Source organism: Marmota monax, unplaced genomic scaffold, assembly GCF_021218885.2.
Source record: "Marmota monax isolate L192 unplaced genomic scaffold, Marmota_monax_Labrador192_F-V1.1 WCK01_AAM20220418_F8-fsc00088, whole genome shotgun sequence".
In the NCBI taxonomy this organism is placed as follows: Eukaryota; Metazoa; Chordata; class Mammalia; order Rodentia; family Sciuridae; genus Marmota; species Marmota monax.
In genome coordinates this window covers 7,350,292-7,372,988 of record NW_026694492.1, presented here as the reverse complement: position 1 = coordinate 7,372,988, position 22,697 = coordinate 7,350,292, and the positions used below count along the sequence as shown (strand labels likewise).

The 22,697-nt window shown below is 43.9% G+C and overlaps 1 protein-coding gene across 20 annotated transcripts in view; it reads right to left on the bottom strand.

The window, feature by feature from the left end:
- Positions 1-321: 321 nt before the first annotated feature.
- Positions 322-22,697, bottom strand: part of Znf532 (zinc finger protein 532) — a 106,998-nt gene continuing 84,622 nt past the window's right edge. For all 20 annotated transcript variants that reach the window (XM_046419417.2, XM_046419413.2, XM_058571362.1 and 17 more), the window contains 3 exons: positions 7,279-7,391; positions 4,296-4,443; positions 322-2,844 (listed from right to left, as the gene is read on the bottom strand). In XM_046419417.2, the coding sequence (XP_046275373.1) occupies positions 2,350-2,844; positions 4,296-4,443; positions 7,279-7,391 (756 nt within the window). In that variant the 3' untranslated portion in view covers positions 322-2,349. The remainder of the gene's footprint in view (positions 2,845-4,295; positions 4,444-7,278; positions 7,392-22,697) is intronic.

The following is a 22,697-nucleotide window of genomic DNA, read 5'->3' as shown; positions in this document are numbered from 1 at the left end:
AAATATTCTGGGGTGAATCACACTGGTGAAAAGCACCCACCAGACCTTTGGGATGGGACAGTTATTCTTTGGACTACTTAGTGTGGTAGGAGTTAGGAAATTTGCAGAAAATGTGTTTTGGAACAAGAAGTGGTCTATGCCATGTAGTCTAAGCCTATATTTTCCCTTTTCTCACTTTTGTTAGGTATCATTTTGCTGTAATTCTTTCTGGAACTCCAGACATTTTTAGAGACTTTCATGTACCAGGCATGGTATTTCAGAATAGAAAGACTTTCAGGTTATCTTATAAAAGCCACAGTGCCAAAAACAAAAGTTCTAGTATCGTGTTTTGCACATACTTTTTATTTGTTGAATAAATGAATATTTGTCAATATGTACATAACCACATAGAGCGAGCACTAGATTTAGAGCAAAATATTTGGGTTCTAATATGCAAAGCCACTTACCAGCTATGAGGGCTTAGGCAAAGAAGTTAATCTGAGCTCAGCTTCCTCAACTGTAAAACTAGGCTATACAGACCTGTGCAGCCCATCACACAGGTTTATTGCAAGGTTCAAATGCAGAAACATGTGAAAGTGCTATGAATACAACTTAGAGCAATACAAATATAACCATAACAAGTAACAGCAATTGAATTTCAAGTTGAGGAATACTTAATCACACCCTTGGATTGTACCGATGTACTGATGGAGTCAAGAAGAAAGTGACAAAATAGCTGATCACCAATGAGAACAAATACGCTGTTCTTCTGAGTGGAAGAATTCTGCAATATCCTGTAGCCTGTCCCAGCAATTAATCACTTCCTAAACTTCATGAAGATGTCAGAGACCCACCATCAATAACTCTCTCACAGAAGCACAAGGGCCAAATGTCCCACGTTTATTTACATATGAAATGTGTGTAATACAGTTATGATGGATGTAGTCATAACACCTGACAGCAGCAAGACCTTTTGAGGAACCGAACGTTGGCTACAGTCTATCATGCAAGTATCTATATATACACAAAAGAATTTCTTTTCTTAGAAAAAAAAAATACAAAACATGTTCAGGGATAAATATAAAATGCAAAGGAAAACACAAAACAAAAACCAAAAAATGATAACTCCCAGAGAACTATAAACGGAAGGGACAGAAGAGTACCTCTGCAGTGCTTCAATAAAGCAGAACTACGGATGAGAGCTGTACTTATTGAAATGACTGAACAAACCCAGGTGGCTCAGTGCTTCATCTAATGGCCAATTGCAATATGCAGGCTGCTGCGTTGCCAAGTCGGTGGTTGAAGTTGTGCATCCCAACTCTAAGTACCAGAACATTTGGCAGTAGCACCCAGAACAGGAAACACCAACTGTTTAGACAGCTAAAGGGTTAAGTCAACTGTGACTTTTTTTTCCCTGTCAAGAGTCAGAGAAATACTTGATATTCTTAGTTGTGTCTGTGTGATAGTTAATAAGTTATGTGACAAAAACCTGACTAGACATCTATTGATCTAACTACGGATTTGTAACTTTTACAGTAGTCCAGCCCTTTCGTAGCTTGATCTCCTTGTGCTCTTATAAGTCAGCCTTGGAAATTTCCCTAGAGAACAATGAACCCCATATTTTCCCCCTTTAGAATTAATTCCTTTCTTCCCCATTCCTCAAAATGGAATTAAGGAAACCCACAACCCTTACAGGATTCTTGGCCTGTTCTGCCACTGCTGGGAAAGAAGGGACCACAAGGCTGCTTTAATCAAGCTGGTGGCTCTGACCGAGCCTTGCCACTCTGAGCTGGAGTGCGGGTGTCCCAGCGGCGCCCTGGCCCACTTCGGGCAGGCACGCTGAGGATAGTGCTAAGACACTTAGAAGTTTCTAGTGTTTTTGAGACCCACGATCACCTACAATTTATGTAGTGAATTCTAAAAATAAAAAACACTAAAAAAAGGCATTATGTTAGCCTGTAATTTGTTAACCCATTCAAATGTGTAACATACAAAATGGTCTTTTTGAATTCAGGAACTGCCCCTGTTACTAAGAACTCTGTTTTAAAGAAACAGTACAAAAAAGAAAAATTTTAACCCAAAAAAACTCAAAAAACATTTTCCACTAAATACTGATACAAACATGTAACAAAGAGTATAAAAAGTTATTCATTTAAATATATACAAACTCTTTTAAACTCAAATACTGTTGTAATACTTATCGAGGATATATCCAAGGAGGTGAGGAAGGTACATTGAAAGAGAATATATTGCAACAGCCTAGACAGTACTGTTAACTCTATTATACTGCAAACTTTTTGTAACAAAAATGTCCTTTTTCTGTCTTTTGAATTCCAATGTGGACAGGGGTTTTCCGGGGGAGTGCCTGCGCTATTTCTCGGCGGAGCTCATTCTTTTGGATTTGATGAAGGCCATGCCGTGTGTCCGCATGTGCGTGTTTAAGGCAGCTTCCGTCTCAAAGGTCTTGGCGCACACTTTGCACTTGCGGTCGGACGCCACGCCGTCCGCGGCCTCGTCCTCGGGGTTGGGCTTGTTCTCCTGCTGGATGTCTTCCCCGGCCCCGTTCTGCTTGGACACGGGCTGCGGCTCCTTGAGCTTGTGCACGATGAAGAGGTGCCGGGACAGCGACACGTGCGACGTGTAGCACAGGCCGCACTCGCGGCACTGGTAGGAGGAGCCGTCCGACTTGTGCTGGGGGATGTGCTCGTGGAACTGCAGCAGGTTCTCGGTGGTGAAGCCGCACACGGCGCACTTGTGCACCTTGAAGACGTTGATCTTGAGCTTTTTCAGGGGTTGAGTGATGGCTCCCCGGGGAGGCCTGAACTCTAAAACCGGCTCTTCCAACTTCCGCTTGGGGCTGGGAACCTTTGAGGAAAAACACAAATCAGCACACAACTGAAAACCGCCCTGCTCTGCGGCGGATCCACGCCTTTGGAGCTGCCAACATACTGTATGCTGTGGGCTTGGGGACCCTACAACGCTCCTTCACCCCTAACAGGTCTGGAGTTCCCAAATTCCCAGGCATTGCTCCACTTGGGGTGGAGGGGGGACAACAGGGAACAAAGAAGTCGCTGCTGCTGTGGCACTTCTGATCCAGTGGTGCAGGACAACCCCAAACAGAACAAGGAATCTAGGAGGAGTCAGACCCAGGACGACAAAACAGGGTGGAGCGGACATGCAGGGAGTGTTAGGTGAGTGGGGCTTGTTAAGTGAGCCAGGGAAGGCCATGGTGACAAGGGACAGGCCAACAGGGACCTGACACAGTGAAGGGCAGAGGCCCAGATACACGAAGCTGAGGGTAAAGGTGTTAGGGGGAAACAGGCCTGAGTGCTCAGGGACAGCAGGGCAGCTGTCCACTGTGGATGAAGTCAGGGAGGGAAGGGGGACTGTAGAGGACCTTGTGGGAGACAGAATGCTGGGGCTCTTGCTTTCACAATGTGAAGCTGAGGAGCCAGTGCAGGGTCCACCTGGCCAGCACCTGCTCCCACCACAGGCAACAGCCCTCCGTGTCCTCACTCAGCTTCCTGCTGGATCTACCTTTTCCCTCCATTCCAGCTTCTAAATCCCTGACTACATAGAATCCCCTCACTGCCACAAACCCAAAACCAAGTGGTATTTCCTCTTGAGGCCCAGTGGCTTTGCCCTATTCCCAGGGCACTTCTCTCACACTACCTTGACCCAAAGCTCCTTCTGCACATGCGTTCTTTAACTTCCTGGGGGAAGGCCAGCGTCTTGTTGCAACCCTACTCTGACTGGTATTCTGATGAGGTTTATCTCAACAATTAACTGGGTAAACTGCTTTTAGCCGGTAATGGCTGCTGAACAGTCATCCCTCGATTTCAGGACCACTTGGCACAGCACAATGCCTTGCATGCAGGCTTGTGTATGGGTATACACTGCAGGCTGATTGAAGTCCACTACCTACTAATGTAAGAACAAGGCACAAATTTGTGGTCTTATCTTTTATCCATTCTAAAGAGAATTAAGGAATTGCTTTATTTGTTATGAGGAATGATACACTGCCAATAAAAAAAAAAGAATCTAGCTTTAACATATTCCTCTAAAAGACAACTGTTGTAAGTCGACATAAAATTTGGCAAGTTATCTATGCAAGTAGATCCCTCAAGCTGTTTTCCAGAAGGATACAGAGGAACAAAGGTTATCTTTCAGGAGAAGCTGAGGGGTTAGATTAGCCATTATTTTACACCTTTACACATAGTGTAGAATTTTTAAATCGTGAAACTGTACACACAAATGGAGACTTAGAGACAGAATAGGGAAAGCCAGCCACACAAGAGCCAGCAGCAATGTCTGACCTTGGTGTCTTCCTTTATTTCCGTCTCCTCCTCGTTGGTGGCTTCCGTCATTTCTTTCAGGTCAGGGTCCTTGATCCCGTGCATCAGCTGGATATGCTTCTCCAGCATCAGCCGCTTGGTGAAGGTCCGCCTCGAGTCCGGGCAGTGCCTGCGGAGCACAGGGAGAGAGACTGCCGCTGAGGAGCGGCACCTGGCACCAGAGGGCTGCACCACCAACCGCACACACAGACCCTCAGAGGGGCCGCACCACACCAGGGGCTCAAAGCAAGATGAGCAGTGCTGCTGTGCATCGTGGGAGTCCCTGGACACTGGGAAAGTTTGTTTTTCTTCTTTCCTTCTTTATTTTTTTTGTTGTTGTTTGTTTGTAAACCACTGTTTATTTTGTGTCCTTACCGGACCAGTCCAATTTGTTTCAGAGTATTTATTTTGTAGCTTTGGTCAAAGTAGGACTTAATTTGTTAATTCTAAATGGATCTTGATTTTTTTAATTTTTTTTTTTTGTAGTTTAGATGGACACAATACCTTTTTTTATTTATTTATCTTTATGTGGTGCTGAGGATCGAAGCCGGTGCCTCACAATTGCTAGGTGAGTGCGCTACCACCGAGCCACAACCCCAACCCTAAATGATCTTAATTTTAAAATGTAGAATTTAAAATTTCCAAGTTTCCTTTACAATGACTCAGAGAATCTCCTCAGAATTTACATCACAATAGATGTGCCAGCCTAAAAACAGTCCCTCTTGGACCCTGTCCTTCTGATATTAATTCTCCCAGGCTACTCTGCTGTGACAAGATGGAACATCTGGCCCAGCCTCCTCATCAAAACAGAGGCAGCGTATTTATAATCACAGCACCAAATACGGTTGTGCATCAGTAGATCAGGAAGAAGAAAAGTGAACAGATATCCAAGGTAGTTAATTTATTTAAGTTTTCATTTAATTTTGGGGAAAAAAATACTAGATTATGAAGATCCTTTCTTGGAAAGATATGAATTACTGTCATCTTAATGAAACAGGCCAAAAACAGGTTTAAGAAAGGTTAAGAGCCCTGGTGACTATGGATAACATATGTCAAACACCAAGAACACCACAGCAGGGAAGGGGGATGAAAGGCACCCGGGGTCTTATTGAGCACCAAATCTGCCTCCTTTGAAAAGGTTTCTGAGGGTTTTGCAAGGACAGGCCTCAAACCCTGATGATTCCAGCAGCATCAGGAGCTGGCCAGCACCATGAGCAAGCACTATGTGTTATAAAGGGATTTGCTGGCAGTATATCAGCTGGAGAATCCCAGCCTTTCACCACCTTGGGGTGACATCACCAGGATAGAAATAAAGTTACTGTAAAGGAGACCAGGGCATCCCTCCAGATTCTGACCAAGTGTGTCATCTCTCCCACCCCCCATGCTGGGGATTGAACCCAGGCCCTCACACACACTAGGCAAGAGCTCTGTGCTACATCCCCAGACTTTTTTATTTTGAGACGGAGTCTCACGAAGTTGCTGAGGCTAGCCTCAAACTTGTGATCCTCCTGCCTCAGCCTCAGAGCATCTGGGATCACAGTCCTGGGCCACATACCCAGCTAGATTCTCATTCTTTTGGCTCAGTCTTGAAACACAGTATCTGTAGAACATTCTCACCTCACCAAGACCACTCCCCACTTCAATTTCATTCCTGTGTTTTGCTACTCAGGAAACTCTCCCTAATTCACCAAGTCCCAGCAAACACCTGCTGATCTGAGAGCCAACCTCAGGACTGTCTTCATCATGAGGCCAGCCACCCTCCTCGCTTTACACACTGGCTCTCTGTCTTCAGGGTCCCTCTCAGTGCCCTCTCTTGTGAGAAGTGCCGTGTTCTCTCAGCTCACTTCACACATGTTCTGGTGCAGTGTGTGAGGAAGACTCTCCTCTAACAATGTGATGCAACCTGTTCTTCACATACAAAGCAGTTTCTGACCAGCCACTGACGTGGGATTTGTGTTGGTCACTCCGTGCCTCACATCAGTTTGATCCCAGCCAAGGGTGTGTGCTGGGAAAAGGCTATTTGCCCTAGTGGCAGATGGTAGCCAAAGTGCCCAAGACCTGGTCCAGTACTAAATCCATGACTGGCCCTCTTTGGGCCTCCTGTGAACTCAAGTAAACCACCCCACCAAATCAACTTGGCAAGACCAACCATTTCATGGGAACCCAGAGTTGGGTGGCTCATTCAATGTAGGCCAAAAAAACAATCCCTTTCCCCAAATCCTCAGTAATAAAAATATATGCCAAACAAGCCAGACTCTGAAAATCAAGGGTTGAATGTTTCCTCTCATATGTGGAAGCAACAGCAAAATATGGGGAGGAGGTGGAGAGGTGGTTGGATGTCATAGGATATAGGGAAGATCAGTGGAGCAGAGGAAGGAGATGGAGGGGATGAGGGAGGGAATGGGAAAGGGGAAGAAACACAGAATGAATCCAACAAAACCACACTCTGTGCACATATAAATACACAGTGAATTCCACCTTTATGTATAAATCAAAAATAAATAAACAAGAGGAAGATCAGTAGAGGAGAGGAAGGAGAACAGGGAGAGGAAGGGAGGGAAATGGTGGGGGATTGGGGTCTGAAATGGAGTAAATCAAATTCCATGCATGTATGATTTTGTCATAATGACCCAACTATTATGTATAACTATAATGCCCTAATAATACATACATACATACATACATGCCACTGAATAACGTGAGAATATACACAGGGTGTGCAGGAAAGTATTCCAATATTTTTAAGCATGACTAGTGAGGGTCTTCTCGCAGGCATTGTTCTGTTGAAATTTCAATTGAAAAACCCAATTGAAACACCCAAGGCCAAAACAGAATATAGCTAAGACAGAAATTTAGAAACTGGTGCAGAGGAAGAGGAATTAAAAGTTCCTGGTGAAATATGAAACCCTTAGGGACACCCCGACAGTCCCTCCCCTGTGCTTTTGTGGCAGCGACGGCAACTTACGAGCAGGTGTACACCTTCCTGATGCCTTTGTGCTTGATCCGATTGTGGCGGCACAGGCTGTGCGAGGAGCTGAAAGACTTGTCACACTGGCGGCACGGGTGCTTCTTCATTTGCTGCATCAGGAGAGAAGAGAAGGTCACTGGAGACAGGGATGACAGGAACATGCTAGAGGCAAGGGCTCTTCCAGAGGTGCGGGTTCAACAACCAGTACATGGGAGTACAATAGCAAAATTTCAACAGAACAGTGCCTGCGAGGAGACCCTCGGTGGCCGGAGGGAGGAACAGCCAGGCTAGGTCTCTTCTCAGAGAGCTGATGATATCAAAGGCAGTGCATCCCCCTTTCCTGGTCTTTATGAAAACATGCAGAAATGAAGCCCAAACAGAGCACAGCTTCAGATCACTAGTGACAAGAAGATGAGAAGTTTAAGTACTAGCACCCAGATCGAGCCCAAAGGTTCCTACGACCCAACAAAACAAATGGCTCTCTTTCTTTTTGGTGCTCTAGGGCCTCAGCACGCTAAGCAAGTGGCTAAAGCTGACTTTCATCTCCGTAAAATCTTTTTTTTTTTTTAACACAACACCTTTATTTTATTTATTTATATTTATATGGTGCTGAGGATCAAACCCAGTGCCTCACACATGCTAGGTAAGCGCTCTACCACTGAGCTACAACCCCCGCCCTAAATATTAGTTTATTCAAGGTGCTCTAACTTTATTCATAACTTCTAAATTCAAATTTTATGAGTTCATTATGGCTACTCAGTGACACTGGGAACAACAAAAATGGAAAAATGGTGTGAAGAAAGTGCAAAGTAGATAATTCTGTTTCTGAGATTTTTCTTCCCACTACTGGGGATTGAAACCAGGGTCTCCTGCATGATACGCAAGTACTCTATCACTGAGCTATACCTCCACTGTTTTTGTTTTGAGACAAGTTCTTGCTAAGCTGCTAAGTCTGGCCTTGAACTTGCAATCCTCCTGCCTCAGCCTCCTGCAGCAGCAGTGGTAGCAGCAACTGTTTCTTGGATTTTAAGGCCATATGCGTCCTATTTCCAATGCAGTGAAAGCAGATACTGAGGGAACCAAGGCTTTGAGTGGACTTTGGATAGTTAACTACAGTCAGAAAAGGACCAAGTTTTCCTGCTCAATTCTGAGTTATTTTTGTTTTTAAATCTTTAAAGAAGCAGCTAATTTATAACCTGGCAAGGTCCCCAAAATGTTCACATAGAACTTTCATCAGATAACAAATGCAGCAAACATGTGGGAGCCCTTCCTAAGCTTCCTCGCCATCTACTCCCTTATCTTGGCAGCTTTCAGGGCAGAAAGCCTTTCTCCTCTGGCCAGAGCCCTCTGCTGAGTCCCCGGCACGGGCACACTCTGGGCCCTGGGGTGCAGACTCTGACGGCCACTGCTTCCCCTCTGCTGAGTCCCCTGCGCAGGCACATTCTGGGCCCTGGGGTGCAGACTCTGACGGCCACTGCTTCCAGATGGCTCTTGGGAGTGTGTCCTGGCTCGCTGTGGACTCCCCCACAATTGGACATTCCCATTCTGATAACAGGTTTCTTCTTGTTTCTTCGTTTTCAGGTCTCTTTCTTTTGCAGGTGACTTTGAAGAGGTTTGAGGAAAGTCACAATGTCACACCACCTGAAGAAATAGCTGCTTCACCTTTTCCTGAGAGTTCCACCTCACCCCCAAGAGGCATCTGCCTCACACCATCATGCAAAAAGCCTCCTCAACAGCCATCACCCTTCAGAAACACCCACACACCCAAGGTTAAAGGCTGTACAGATTAACCTCAAGTCATGCGATCCACCTCCTTCAGCTCTATCCTAACACTTTTTTTTTTATGAAAAAAGAAAAGCCAAACCAATTCTACATTTTAATTCTACAATTTAATTTTATAATTTATCACAGCAGCAGTTCCTTTAAACATTAACTCCTAAACTCCAAACCCTTCCACAGGGACTCTGTTCTGCAGATACACAGCCTCTACCCACCGCCTTGTTGCCAGGGACATGTTCCAAGTTTCCCAACAGGTGTCTTAAAGCCTCAGGTAGCACCAAACCCCACAGATATCACATCTTTTCCTATACAGAGGTTCCTTGACTTAGGAAGGGGCTATATCCCCATAAACCGATAGGTGGAAAATGCATTTAATACCTCAATAAACCCACTAGAAAGCTGAAATGTAAGTCAAACCACCTCAAGTGGGAGACAATCTGTAAATACATACCTATGATAGAGTTTAATTAATAAATGAGGCACAGTGAAAAATTCAACAACAAATAAAATAGAACAATTATAACAATTTAACATACTCAAAGTTATGTGCATGTAGTCAGTCTCTCAAAAGATCTCACAGTATTTTCACCTTTTCACTTACATGAAGCATTCTGGCATTCCTGAACTGCTGATGTCACTTATTCTCACACTTTGGGGCCATTACTAGTAAAATAAAGGTTACCTGAACACGAGTCCTACAACCACAATAGCCAAGATGGCTACAAAGTGACAGTTCAATTCCTGGGTGAGATGGAGCTGCCATGACAATCAAAATATGTAACAGATGTAATGGACCTCTAAAACTCCCAAGTGTCCCCCCATAGAGGTAAGGCCTCTCCTACACCCGGCTCTTAGCAACCATGACCTGTTTTCCAGCCCCCTAGCCTTGTTCACCAGAGCCTGCGTGAACAACTCTTCTCTGTAGCACATTAAATACTCAGTAAGTACTGTGAATGAAAGGATAATGAAGAATAATTCTCCATCAGAAGAAAATGAGTAGGTCTACAAAGTAATCACAAGCTGATAAAGTTAGGACTAAGCACCGGACACAGCACAAGCACTGCCTATTTTTCAGAGGGCAGGTGAGACATAAGCATGTTTAAGTACTGATGAGAAAAAGACTGAAAGAGGACAGGCCAGGAGTCAAAGACAGGGAGGCGGGAGAGCTCCGGCAGAAGGAAGAGCAGCTCTTCCTGTGGCCTGAGCAGAGGCCCACCCCGAGACAGGTGCAAAGCCTGTTAGAGTAAGTAGTGGGTGGGGGAGAAAGAGACCAGGAAATTGAGGGAATTCCTGCCCACCAGCTTCCGGTTCCAACCTGAAATATATATGGCACTTTTAAATACTGTGGCCTTCCTTTATTGTAAAAGTAAAAAATGCCTATTTCAAAATGAGAGAATATAGATGGCCACCCAACCATTTTCAATTTCTAGTAATAGATCCTTCCCATTTCTATTCTGAATATATATACTCATCAGTATTGATAAAAATGAGCTGACATTAGATTTTTTCCATCTGATCATTTTCACTGATGAAGTACACACATCTACCTATATTTTAACATGTTTACATTCTTTTTAATGAGTGCAGTGTATTACATTGTATAAATGGACATAATTTATTTAACTAATGTCTAATGATGGTTTAGGTGTTTCAACTTCTTCCTGAGAGTCTCTAATCCCAGCTCACTGTTATTCAACTCTGCCCAAGTGGTCCGTAAAATATATTTCCCTTTTTCTTCAAGGCAAGTGATGCTGAACTCCCTCTGTGTACTCTCTGGTCTCTATTTCTTTAGTGACTTACCCAGTCATGTCTTTTATTCAGTTTTCTGTGGAGCAAGGGCAGGAGAGAAAGGAGGTCAGAGAACAGATTGGAAGATCCATGGTCTACGGTGAGGCCTGGAGATGGTCATGGAGAAGACACTGGAGAGACTGAGTGGAGGAGTCATATGACCTACACGTTTGATGTGCCATTCTAGCTGTCAAGTGTGGCTTCTGGGAAACCAGTGAGGAGGCAGTGAAGCTCAATGGCTAGAAGGTAGCCAGCTGCAGAATTTGTGGATAGGGGAATGTGAGTGACAGAGGGGAGAGCAAAAGGGGCAAAGGATCCTTCCAAATTTTTTGACCCAGATCTCTGTTAGAAGAATGTTGCTGGTTACTAAGTAGGAAAGAGTGAGAGAAGTAGGGTTAGGGTGCAGAGGGATCAAGAATTCTGTTTTAAATATACTAACTCTGAGGGCCCCATGGAAGATCTAAACAGAGAAGGCAAACAAGTGGTTAGATTCAAGTCTAGCTCTCGGGAAAGGCACCCAGGAGTCACAAAGACATGAGCTAAGACCTTCTGAGAATAAATGGACACATTAACATTCCTAGCTGGATGGATGAGAAGACTGAGGTAGGAGGAGAAGAGAGTATCCCGGAGGCCTGGCAGCGAGCATTTCAAGCAGGACCTCCAGACAACTGCTGCAGACAAGGCAAGGGGAAGACAACCGAGAAAGCCAAGACCAGGCGTGGAAGTCACTGGAAACCTCCTCAGTATGTTGGTCAACGGGGAAGATCACAGTCTAGCTCGGAGGACACAGGGGAGTGCAAGCACAGAAAACTGCTTCAGGGAGACGTGGTAAAGGGAAGCGGAGGGAAAAAATGGCAGCAGGGAAGGTGGGGTTGGATAATTGTGCTTTATCTACTGTGGTAAGAGGTACCTTGGCATGATTTTGAAAACTATTGAGAAAAGCTGAAGATACCCCTGAGTGGTCAACAAAGGGGCTGGAGATGGAGGGACACAGAGTCCCCACGGAATGGAAGAGCACAGAGTATGTAAATTCAGATCAAGAGAGTCTTCACAGCCACTGCTCCTGAAGTGTACCACAAAATCAACTTCCTGGCCTCTGCAACTGTCCACAATCTAAAGAAGACAAGGACATTAAAGACAGCCTTTGTTGCTAGCAACTCTTCTGACAGTGGATTAATATCTAGAATACGTAAAGAATCAAAAAGCTTAACAAAAAAATTTAAAAACCCAATTGAGAAACGTGCAAATGACACTTTTCAAAAGAAGAAATACAAATGGCCAACAACCATGAAAAAATGTCCAACATCATTACAACTAGGGAAATGCAAAGCAAAACTACACTGAGATTTCATCTCACTCCAGTCAGAAGGGCAGTCATCAAGAATATAAAACTAATAAATGCTGGAGAGGATATAGAGAAAAAGGAACTTTTACACTGTTGGTGGAACTGTAAATTAGTGCAACCCCGATGGAAATCAATATGGAGGTTCCTTAAAAGACGAGGCATGGAACCATCAGATGTCCGAGTTATTCCATTCCCCAGTATTTATCCTGAAGAATAAAGCCATCATACTAGTGATACATGCAAACCCATGTTTATAGTAGCACAATTCACAACAGCCAAACTATGGAACCAGCCTAGATATTAGTGGATGAATGAATAAAGAAAATGTGAGATAGATACATATTCTCACAATGAAATCTTATTCAACCATAAAGAAACATGAAGTTATATCATTTCCAAGAAAATGGATAGAACCACTGACCATTATTTCAAGTGAAATAAGTCAAACCCAGAAGGTCAAGGGTCATATGTTTTCTCTCATATGCGGAAGGTAGAGAGGAAAAAGGAATTTAAAAGGTGGGGGCTGGGTAGGGATCTCAAAAGAAATCAAAGAGAGATCAGAAGAGGAAAGGGACAGGGGATTGAGAGGCAAAGGATGGGGGAAGTGCTAAGGAGTAATACTGGTCAAACTACACTGTCATATTGTGTGTATGTACAGATATGTAACAGTGAATCCCACCATTATGTACAATTATAATGCACCAATAAAAACATGTGGAAAGAGGTGTGGGGGTGGGGGCAGTTTTTGATCTCCTTGCGGTCCATTCAAACCCTTCCTGACCTCTCCAGCCACCCATGGTCTTCTCTTCCTCTCATCCATATCCCATACACCTACCAGAGCAAACCACTGGGATTGCACATTGTGAAGGTCACTCCTCTGCCTAACACCCATATGGTGCTCCTTATAACAGGAGTGAGATCTGAGGCCCTTGGACTTGACCCCTCCCCAATCCCAACCTCCCTCCACATGCTTTAGCTCAAAATGCTCAGAACTAGGTGTCTACAGGCACTGATCATGTAGCATGCTCTTTGTACCAACCAGCTCTATCCTCCTTCTGACTGCTCAGCTCATGGACAAATACCTCCTGTATATTCTTCAAACACCATTCCGGGCAGTCTCTTCTGTGAAGCCTTTCCTGGCATCTCCCATCCCCTGCCAATCTCCCATGAAAGAGTGGCCCTTAAATCTTTGCTTCTTTGGATCCTAGATATAAGTTTAATTCCTCTCTTCTACACATCATGCTGAGCTTCAATTTTTAATTCATTTCTATCCTCTAACCTTTTCCAATGTGGGACTGTATTTCATTGTTCACTCCAGTCACTGGGCCTCAATAAGCACCGAGCTGAAATCTGAATTCAAAGGTCTCATTTAGTAATTAAATATTCCCTTGCAATTCCTCTTAGACACCCAACTCTTACACTAACTTTTGCTTTTAAAACATTTATCTCTTCTCTTTCTATCAAACCAAAAGCATCTGTAAGGCATGGTTTCATATACATTGTTCATATCAAATTATATGCAATTTGGAAAGTATTTCTTGAATTAAGGAGAGAGGTACATACAGAAGAACACACACATGCCCAGGGTTCAGCATGCCAGGGTGTGAATGATGACCTGTTTTTAGTTTCAGAAGTGCACGTCATACCTGTGATATGCAAGTGCCCAGAAGAGAGAAAGAAGAAAGGAAAGGGAAAGAGAAAAAGGAAGATAGGTTGAACATCCCTAATCTGAAAACAAATGAGTGAAAGTCAATGCAAATATTTCAAATTCCAAAAATATCCAAAATCTGAAACACTTTTGATCCCAAACACTTTGGTTAGAGATGCTCAACCTGTAGTACAGACTGATAAATCTGAACAAGTTTTTCAAAAAATCTACAATCTAATCTGTCTCCTATAAAATAAATGAGCTTTTCTACAAAATAGAAATACACTGATTATATAAGTTACACTTTAATAAAGTTGATTTTTTTTTAAAATCACTTAACATGAAATATTAGTATACATATAGTAAATGAAAGTTCTAATTTTAATTCAGGTTTAAGCTTTTCATCAGGATAAATAAAAACCAATACTTTGTAGGGAGTAAAGTTTCTCAGTTACTCCTATTAGATCAGGATATGGTCACTATGTAGACACAAAGTGGAAAGATTTCACTCCTGCTATATAAATCTGACCTCCAGTTATACCAGGTAAATTACAGGAAATAAACCTGCTTATCCAAGCCACTGTGCTCCCTTAGCAAGTGGTCCTTAACACAGACAAGAAGTAGCCTTCTCCTGAAATTTGAAATACTGTGAGTCATAAATTCTAAAGTCTTTACTGAGAAAATTTACCGTCTGGGGCACTAGTGAGGTTTTTCAGTTCCAATTTTACTACATCTAAGAATAGACAAAGAAAGGGGTATTTTGATGCACACAGCACAGGAAACTTAAACTGCCTACATGTAAAAAAGCTTGGAGAAATATAATTGTTGCATGCTAAAATTAACTACACCATCAGGGTTGCTACAAATTGGAATTGAGTAGCTTGGGGGAAAATACCTAGGCACAGAATATAAATTTAGAACATGGGCCAGTCAACTTTTTCTATACAGGGACAAAGAATAAACATATTAGGGGGTTGGAGTCGTAGCTCAGTGGTAGAACTCTTGCCTCGCACGTGTGAGGCCCTGGGTTCAATCCTCAGCATTACATTGAAAAAAATATATATATGCAAACACATACACACATATATAATAAACATGTCTATCTACAACTAAAAAAAAATTAACAAAAAACACATTAGGGGCTGGGGTTGTGGGTCAGTGGTAGAGCACTCGCCTAGCATGTGTGAGGCCCTGGGTTCGATCCTCAGCACCACATAAAAATGAATATTTTGTGTACAACTAAAAAATCAAAAAACCAAAATAAATAAATAAATAAATGCAGTCGTTAAAACACACACACACACACACACACACACACACACATTAGGCTTTGAAGGCCATAAAATTTCTGCTGCAACTACTCAATTTTGCTCTTGTAGTTTGAAACCAGACACAGCCAATAGTACATGAATGAATGGGCATGGCTGTGGTTCAATAAATTATTTACAAAAAGGGATGGCAGGACCATGAAATGTAGTTTGCTAATCCCTGATTTAGCCCATTGTCTCACACTCAATAGAAAAGACAGACAAATCACAAAGATGTCAGGACCTGTCTATTTAACATAGTGGATAATCGATCTAGGTAATCTATTCAACAATGTGGATATCAGTCTAGGTAAACCAAGTCCTAACTTACAAAGCAAGGGGAATGCTTTTGTTTCATGGAACATGCTTTGCACAAGTTCTGAGTACCAGCAATACCATTGTCATGTACCTAGACTATTGAGGTAAAAATTTTGAAATCAACATTTTTCATAAGCATGAGTGTTTGCTGCTATGCTTATTTAAAAGAACAAAGCAAAAACAAGTCTCCCGACTTTCTAATTATAAGAATACCTGGTTTGCTCATGACATCATACAATTTAAAACGTAGTGACACAGACAAGTAATAAATACACAGTAACGCAAGGCCAAATCCAGAGCCGATGAGAAATAAACATGTGCTGCTCCACAGCATCCATGCCCAGAGCACATCCAGACACTGGGATATGGAAAGTTCTGGAATGAAAGGCTCACTTCCTAACAAAGCTGCAGAAACCAGGGCAATGAAACTCAGCAACGCCTGCCAGGTTTGGTGGGGCTGCCTGGGATGCCCCACGTCTGCCCCCACTGAGCAGTGGCCCTCTACAGTAGAGGTTTGGGGTTCCCACCAGAGATGCTGAACAGCCCACATCTGAGGCCCTCACACAATAGATCCTGACTAACCCTTCCTCCTCCTCCTCCTCCTCTTCCTCCTCCCCACAATCAACATTCAAAAGAGAGGCTGGAGCTGAGTGGTACAGCACCTGCCTACCGTGGGCAAGATCCTGAGTTCAGGCTCCAGGAGAGAAGGGTGGGGGAGGAAGAGAGAAGGCAGACAGGTCCTCTGTGGCTTACGCTGTAGCCTCCTGAGCTGCGTGATGTGAAGCTCACCCCAGCTGCCCAATCTTCTGCATCTGGTCAGTTTCGTTCCCCCTTCTACTTTCAGGGGTTGGTCCTATCTCCAAAATCTCCCTGTTGCCTAAAATGTTTGCCTATAGAGGTGACCTGGCATCGCCCATCCTCAGAGAATCCAGGCTTCAAGGAGGGCCCACTGCAGGGTATATAGAACATTTCCTTCTCATATGACTCTTCATAGAATCTTTTTGCCCTTTTTCATTAAAAAAATGATGTAAATAAGAAAAGGTCATTGTCAAAGTTTTTTCCCTATCATCAATAGTATTTTATAAAAGGACTGCTATGGAATATTTTTTAAAAAGTAGAATCTTTCTAAATATTATTCATCTCCACAAATAAAAAGACAAAAAATGAATCATTTCTTTTAAATATAATTATTTTTTTTTTTTTACCAAATGATCTGCAAGGAATCTGTTAATAACTTTAAAAAGTGAAAAAAAGCACAATTAAACATTCCAAAAGCGAACATTAAAATTCATGAACTGGTTACTTTCTGTATGATGTAGTCCTAACCCTGCATCACACAGGATTTTTTCATTGGTCTAAATAAGTCATTTTAATGAAGAGCTGCTGCTAGGTACAATCAAGCAACAAATCCAAAGGGGTAAGGAAAAAAAGGGCTGATGCCCCAGCGACCCCTGGAGTGTTCCCAGGGAGGCATCCTGTGTGCTGTATGAAAACAAGCTCACAGACAGCTGGGCAGAGGCTCCTCCGTGCTCCTTGACTTGGTGTTGAGCTCCGTTCAAATTCCTTGCTTTGGGGCATGAGACTCTGAGTTCCCCTTCTCTTCCCTGAACCAGCCTGCTAGCTCGCTTCATGTTCTGCAGTGTCATCCACGCACTCCCCGGCATTTCTGGGGACTTGCTGAAGCTGACTGCTCTGAGCCTTTCTCCACGTCCGCATCTCACCCTAGGGTCTGGCTCTTCTGCCAAACAATAAGAATTTGTTCTCCCTCCAAAACCTGAGGTGGCTACTTTAAAGCCACACCTGTAAGCTTTGGCACAGGGGCTAAACTGAAAAAAATTCCTGCTGTCCTTCTGGGTCTGAAGTTTGCCCCATCCATAAACTAAAGAGAGTAGGAATCCATGACCCCTGTTACTTCCAGGGCCCTGTTTTACAATTCCTTATTAACTCTGTCCCAGAATGACCTTTTATTTCCTTTGACATTCCCACTTGTGACATGTTATTTATTTTCTGGCTTTTGAGAGGTTTTTCAAGGTAATGTCAATCAGCAAGCAGTCATGGATTAAATTCTGAAAAGCTAAAAATCTAACTTGCCAGTTGGATTTAGGAACACTTTCCTTAAGAAATTACAAAGGATGGTTGCATTCTTGTACAAGTCCGTGACAGCCTCAGTGCACAGCAGAACCTCAATCCCGTAACAGTATCAGGAGTCTGACCACACGGTCAGCACTGCTTCCATCAGCAAACAGAATCCCAGACCAACCTGGACCCTCAAGACATGAAGAAATGACTCCCTGTCCCCACAAGACTTGCAGCCCCTCTACTGCCAGGGATCCCAGAGAGGGAGGGAGCCTGAGGCACAAGAAAATTGGACAGATGGATGATGAGAGGCATCACAGGAAGGGACTCTAGACTGGAGAGATGGATGGGCCCGGGGCAGGTAGCAGAGGGAGAAGCCAAGGCTTTGCTATCTAGTAAGTTCCCCTGGGGTAGAGAGCTGCACAGAGAGAAAACTCCAAACTCAAAGTGGAGGGAAAGAACCGGGAGCTAGGCCCACTGTAGCCGCATGCAATGGAGGGAAAGAACCGGGAGCTAGGCCCACTGTAGCCGCATGCAATGGAGGGAAAGAACCGGGAGCTAGGCCCACTGTAGCCGCATGCAATGGAGGGAAAGAACCGGGAGCTAGGCCCACTGTAGCCGCATGCAATGGAAGCAGAGCAGTGCTGTCTGGGACGGTGTGGGAACTTGGCCTCTGGCTGTGGTGGTATTTTTAATAAGCTAAATATTATTTATTAATTAAATATTAAATAAATTTTAATAAGCTAAGCTAGCAAGTCCTGGTACATTCACCCAAAGCAGACAGCGACGGGAACGAGGCTCATGTTTTTCCTGTCTCGGAAATAGTGCCAGCCCGGCGTCAAGGAAGCCTCCACCTTTTGAGCATCCTAGAAATAAACAGGAAAGGCTGGGGGCAGGAAGCATCTTCCAAAATAACAGCAGCCCTGCAGGCAACACACTACATGTGTCTGGATGTCGGTAAACATCTTAGTCACTGTGTTTTTTAAGCACCCAACCTGAACCAGCCACACTGCCCGCGCCTTGTGGGGAATGGACTCTTTGGAGACACGCCATATGTACTGTACTTTCTGTGCAAAGATCCAACCCGATATCCCCAGCCCCAGTGCTCTCAGTGACTGTCCCACCCCTGTTTAGTGAGCCTGCACAGATCCATGCCCTCATGGGGATAATTCTGGCCCAAGGCTTGCCTCTGCCAGGTGGCAAGGTAAAACCAAAGATGCAAATCTGTGGTTATGAAAAGGAGTGAGCACAGGGCCACCGTCAGCCCTCAGCCACACTGCAAGCTTGACCCAGCCTCACTAGCCCAGCATACCACGAGGGCGACCACTGTGAGCCCTGACTCCTTTCTTCTCATCCACTGAGCTCTAGCATTAAAGTGCCAGGATCTTTCTGCCCTTGAGGACATTATGATCTGTTGAAGAAGGAAGACAAAATACAAAGAGGTCATTCCAGATGCAAGAGGGCCACAGCAGGGAATAAGAGAGCCTGGTGCTGGCCATGAAGAGCTCACAGGTGCAATGAGGCAAGGAAGGAGATTTTTGGCAGAAGGTACTGAAGGAGCAATGACAAGGGAGAATATGGCACATGCCAAGCAGCTACAAACGGTACTATATTGCTGGAACAAGAACAGGCAACAGGGGACATGAAAGAGGCAGAGCCTGCATGCTCAGGGCTTCAACCCTCCACATTAAAACACTCAGAAGGGGCCCCCCAGTACAGGCAGACCTCTGCTTACAAAAGAGGACCCTGGCAGCTGTGAGGATCTGCCAAGGCAAGTGCTGTTATAGGGGGGTCTAATCTATAGTCGGCTCTCCACATCCATGGGTGCTGCATCCCCAGCTTCAACCAAACACAGAATGAAAATACTTGGAAACACGACTGCATCTGTACTGAACATGTATAGACTTTTAACGACAATTTGCATAGCATTTGCATTGTATCAGGTAATCTAGAGATGAATTAAAGTACACAGGAGGATGAATGTCAATTACACACAACCACTGTGCCATTTTACATAAGGGACTTGAGCATCCTGAAATTTTTGGTATGGGGGCAGGGAATAGCAGCAGTTCTGGAACCTAGCCCTGTGATACTGAGGGATAACTATATGGGATTCTAATCACTAGGGTCTGGCTCTTTGGGGGGATTGGGCCCCCCACCTACTCTAGCACTACAAAATAAACAAACAAACAAAAGTAAGCTTATATTAGCTCCTGAAATGCAAGTTATTCTTCAGCATCATCTTCCTGCTGGGGCAGCTTTTACAAGCTCTCCAGCATGGAGAGCTAGTACCCTAAATAGCTTCTCTCTCAGCTGTCAACTGACTTAATTCCTTTACAGCAAACTTCTCCGAGGGCAGGAGAGTAGGAAGGAAGGCGTGTGAGTGTGAAGGTATCACCATTAACCAGGAGAATCTAAAAATAGACTTCACTCCCACCCAGGTCCTGCTCACCTCCCCAGTCCCAACCCAGACAACAGAGCCAGAAGAGAAAGCTCCCTGTCTCTGATGGTGACCAGAGGACCTCTGTTCTGACACCCACTGACAGGCAGGGGCCTCTCCCGTGCACCTCTCCATGTCCTGAAATTCCTCCAGAAACCACTCAAAACCTTTGCCAGGGTCCAAGTCTGGCTATAATCCATTCAGGGCCCAAATACCTTCTAGGTGATCACTAAGAAATAAAATGCAGGCTACTCTAAAATATGTCACGACTTTTCAAGACACCTGCTCCATGCACTTATGATTCCACAGTGCTACTAATCTCAACTGTGACTGGGTCCACTGAAGTGCTGGGTCCCAGCCAGGACTCTGACTTGTACACGCAAACCTGCTACCCACACTGCCACACGCTCACAGGATGGGGGGAGCCAGCTTCCACCTCCACCCGACACTCCACTGAAACCACTGAACGTACAACAGAAGGAAAAACTTGATGGAAAGGTGCACCTGGGGCTGGGGTTGTGGCTCAGCGGTAGAGCGCTCGCCCAGCACGTGTGAGGCCCTGGGTTCGATCCTCAGCACCACATAAAAATAAATAAACAAAATAAAGACATTGTGTCTAACTACAACTAAAAAATAAATACTAAAAGAAAAACTATAAAAAAAAAAAAAAGAAAAGAAAGGTGCACCTGATCGAAAAGACTGAATGAAATGAAAATTAGGCCGTTTTTGAAATGGCAGCTGCTGTGTCATGCAAACACCACTGCTAGGCACAGCACCAGTCCTCTGAGCTCTCAGCCTGAACCCAGTCCTGGAGGGTCCCTGAGCCTTGCTGCCCTGTCCGGTAACAGCATGTACCTCAGGGACTTACTTCAAGGTCCAAAGGAGGTAACAGATAATGCCACCCAGAAAAGTCCTTGATCTATTAGCCCCTGTCACCATCACCATCCCATCTTCAAATTTAGCCACAAGTTACCAAAATCATCAACAGTTAGATCTATGTTTCAATGGTCTTTGAACTAAAAAGTTTCAACATCATTTGACAAGTCATTTAAGTTTTTCATTAAGTCATAAAATAGGACTTGGATAAAACTAGATAAACTATACCATTATAATATCCAATAAAGTAAAAGCAAACCTAATATATATAAATTACAATAATTAACTTTTATTACAACAATGAAATTATGAAATATATAAGAGGCAAGGTCTAAAAATATCTAAAATATGACAATAAAAAATACTGATGAAATACTAATTTTGGTGGCCAAAATTAGCAAGTTTCATAAAGACAGCAGTGATGAACATTTCTAACACAAAGCATTAACAGATGAACTCTAATTTATGTTTTCTTAGCCCTTGGATTTCACATCTGATCCAAATGTAGAACCAAGTAAGAAGCCACACTTTTCCAACAACTGAACAGGAAACAGAATATCCAACTGCTTTTTCTTTTTGCAGTGCTGGGGATGAACCTGGGGCTTTGTGCATTTATACATGCTAGGCAGCACTCTACTAGTGTGCTTTCAGCCTCCGAAGATGCAACTGATTTAAATACATCTCTCCAAAAACCTTGAGTGATCACAAATAAGCTCTGTACCAAAAAAAAAAAAAAAAAAAGATAGGAAAAATGATTTTCCACCTCTTGCTGGAGTAATATGATTTTGGCAGAAAGTAAATATCCCCACAGCTAGAAGATGGCTTAAGAAGGATAAAAATCTCTCATCTTCCCACACTTAGATTAAATAAAAGATCTTTTAGTATTCAGAGTAACACACAACTCACGGCAACAGTAGGAACTATAATGGTAAAAAAAAAAAAATGAAAATGAAACCATCCGGCTAAACTATGCAAACTAGACGCTATTTTCATAACCTTAATTAACTGTCATCACCAGGGTAAAGGAGGAGGATAGAAACAAAAGGAAGGGGTGATACTTTCAGTTTCACAAATTTCACAAAGATTGGGGGAGGAAATTATGCCCTCCAGATAAATATGAGTAGGATCCAGGTGGAGTAGGGGGGTACTTTAAAAAAAATTATGTGCAAAAAATACTGTGCAAGTGCGAGACTCTGCAAAGCCCCACAGTCCACCTGACCCTGACCATGGCTGCCCCGAGCTGGGGACCTGACCCGGCCAGCACCTGCGCATCAATGGCTCCACTAAAGCTCCAGGGCTCCTGTTCATTCTCCCCTCTCCTTTTCTGCTACTGCCCTTTTCCTTAATGAACAGCAGGCATTCCAAGTCCCCTGCACCTATAGGAAAAGCAGGAGGTAGGGTCTGTGGCTTTACCTTGAAGGGGTTACGAACTCTTTAGGAACAAAACACCAATGCATCCTAAGACCAGGCATTAAATTATACCAAACAGACTTTGAGCTTAACTGCCCCTCTACTTAATAAAGCTGAAATCTCCTACTTCTACAGAGTTGTCCCTTAAATTCACCACCAGGAGAGAACACTGGGTGGAGTCATGTGAACAATAGCACCTGGGATCAACCCTTCTCAAACATAAACCAGCAAAGGAATACGGCCAAGTCACACAAGAGAGGGCCACAGCAACACGCTGTATTGGCAGACCCCGGTGACAGTTTCCAGCCCTGGCAACACACTGGAATTAGCTTCACAAATGCTAGAGTGGGGCCCAAACAAGGCCAACTAACTGATGTGGAGAGCAGCTCCCCTGGGAGATTCTAGGGTGTGGCCCTGTGTTCCACACAT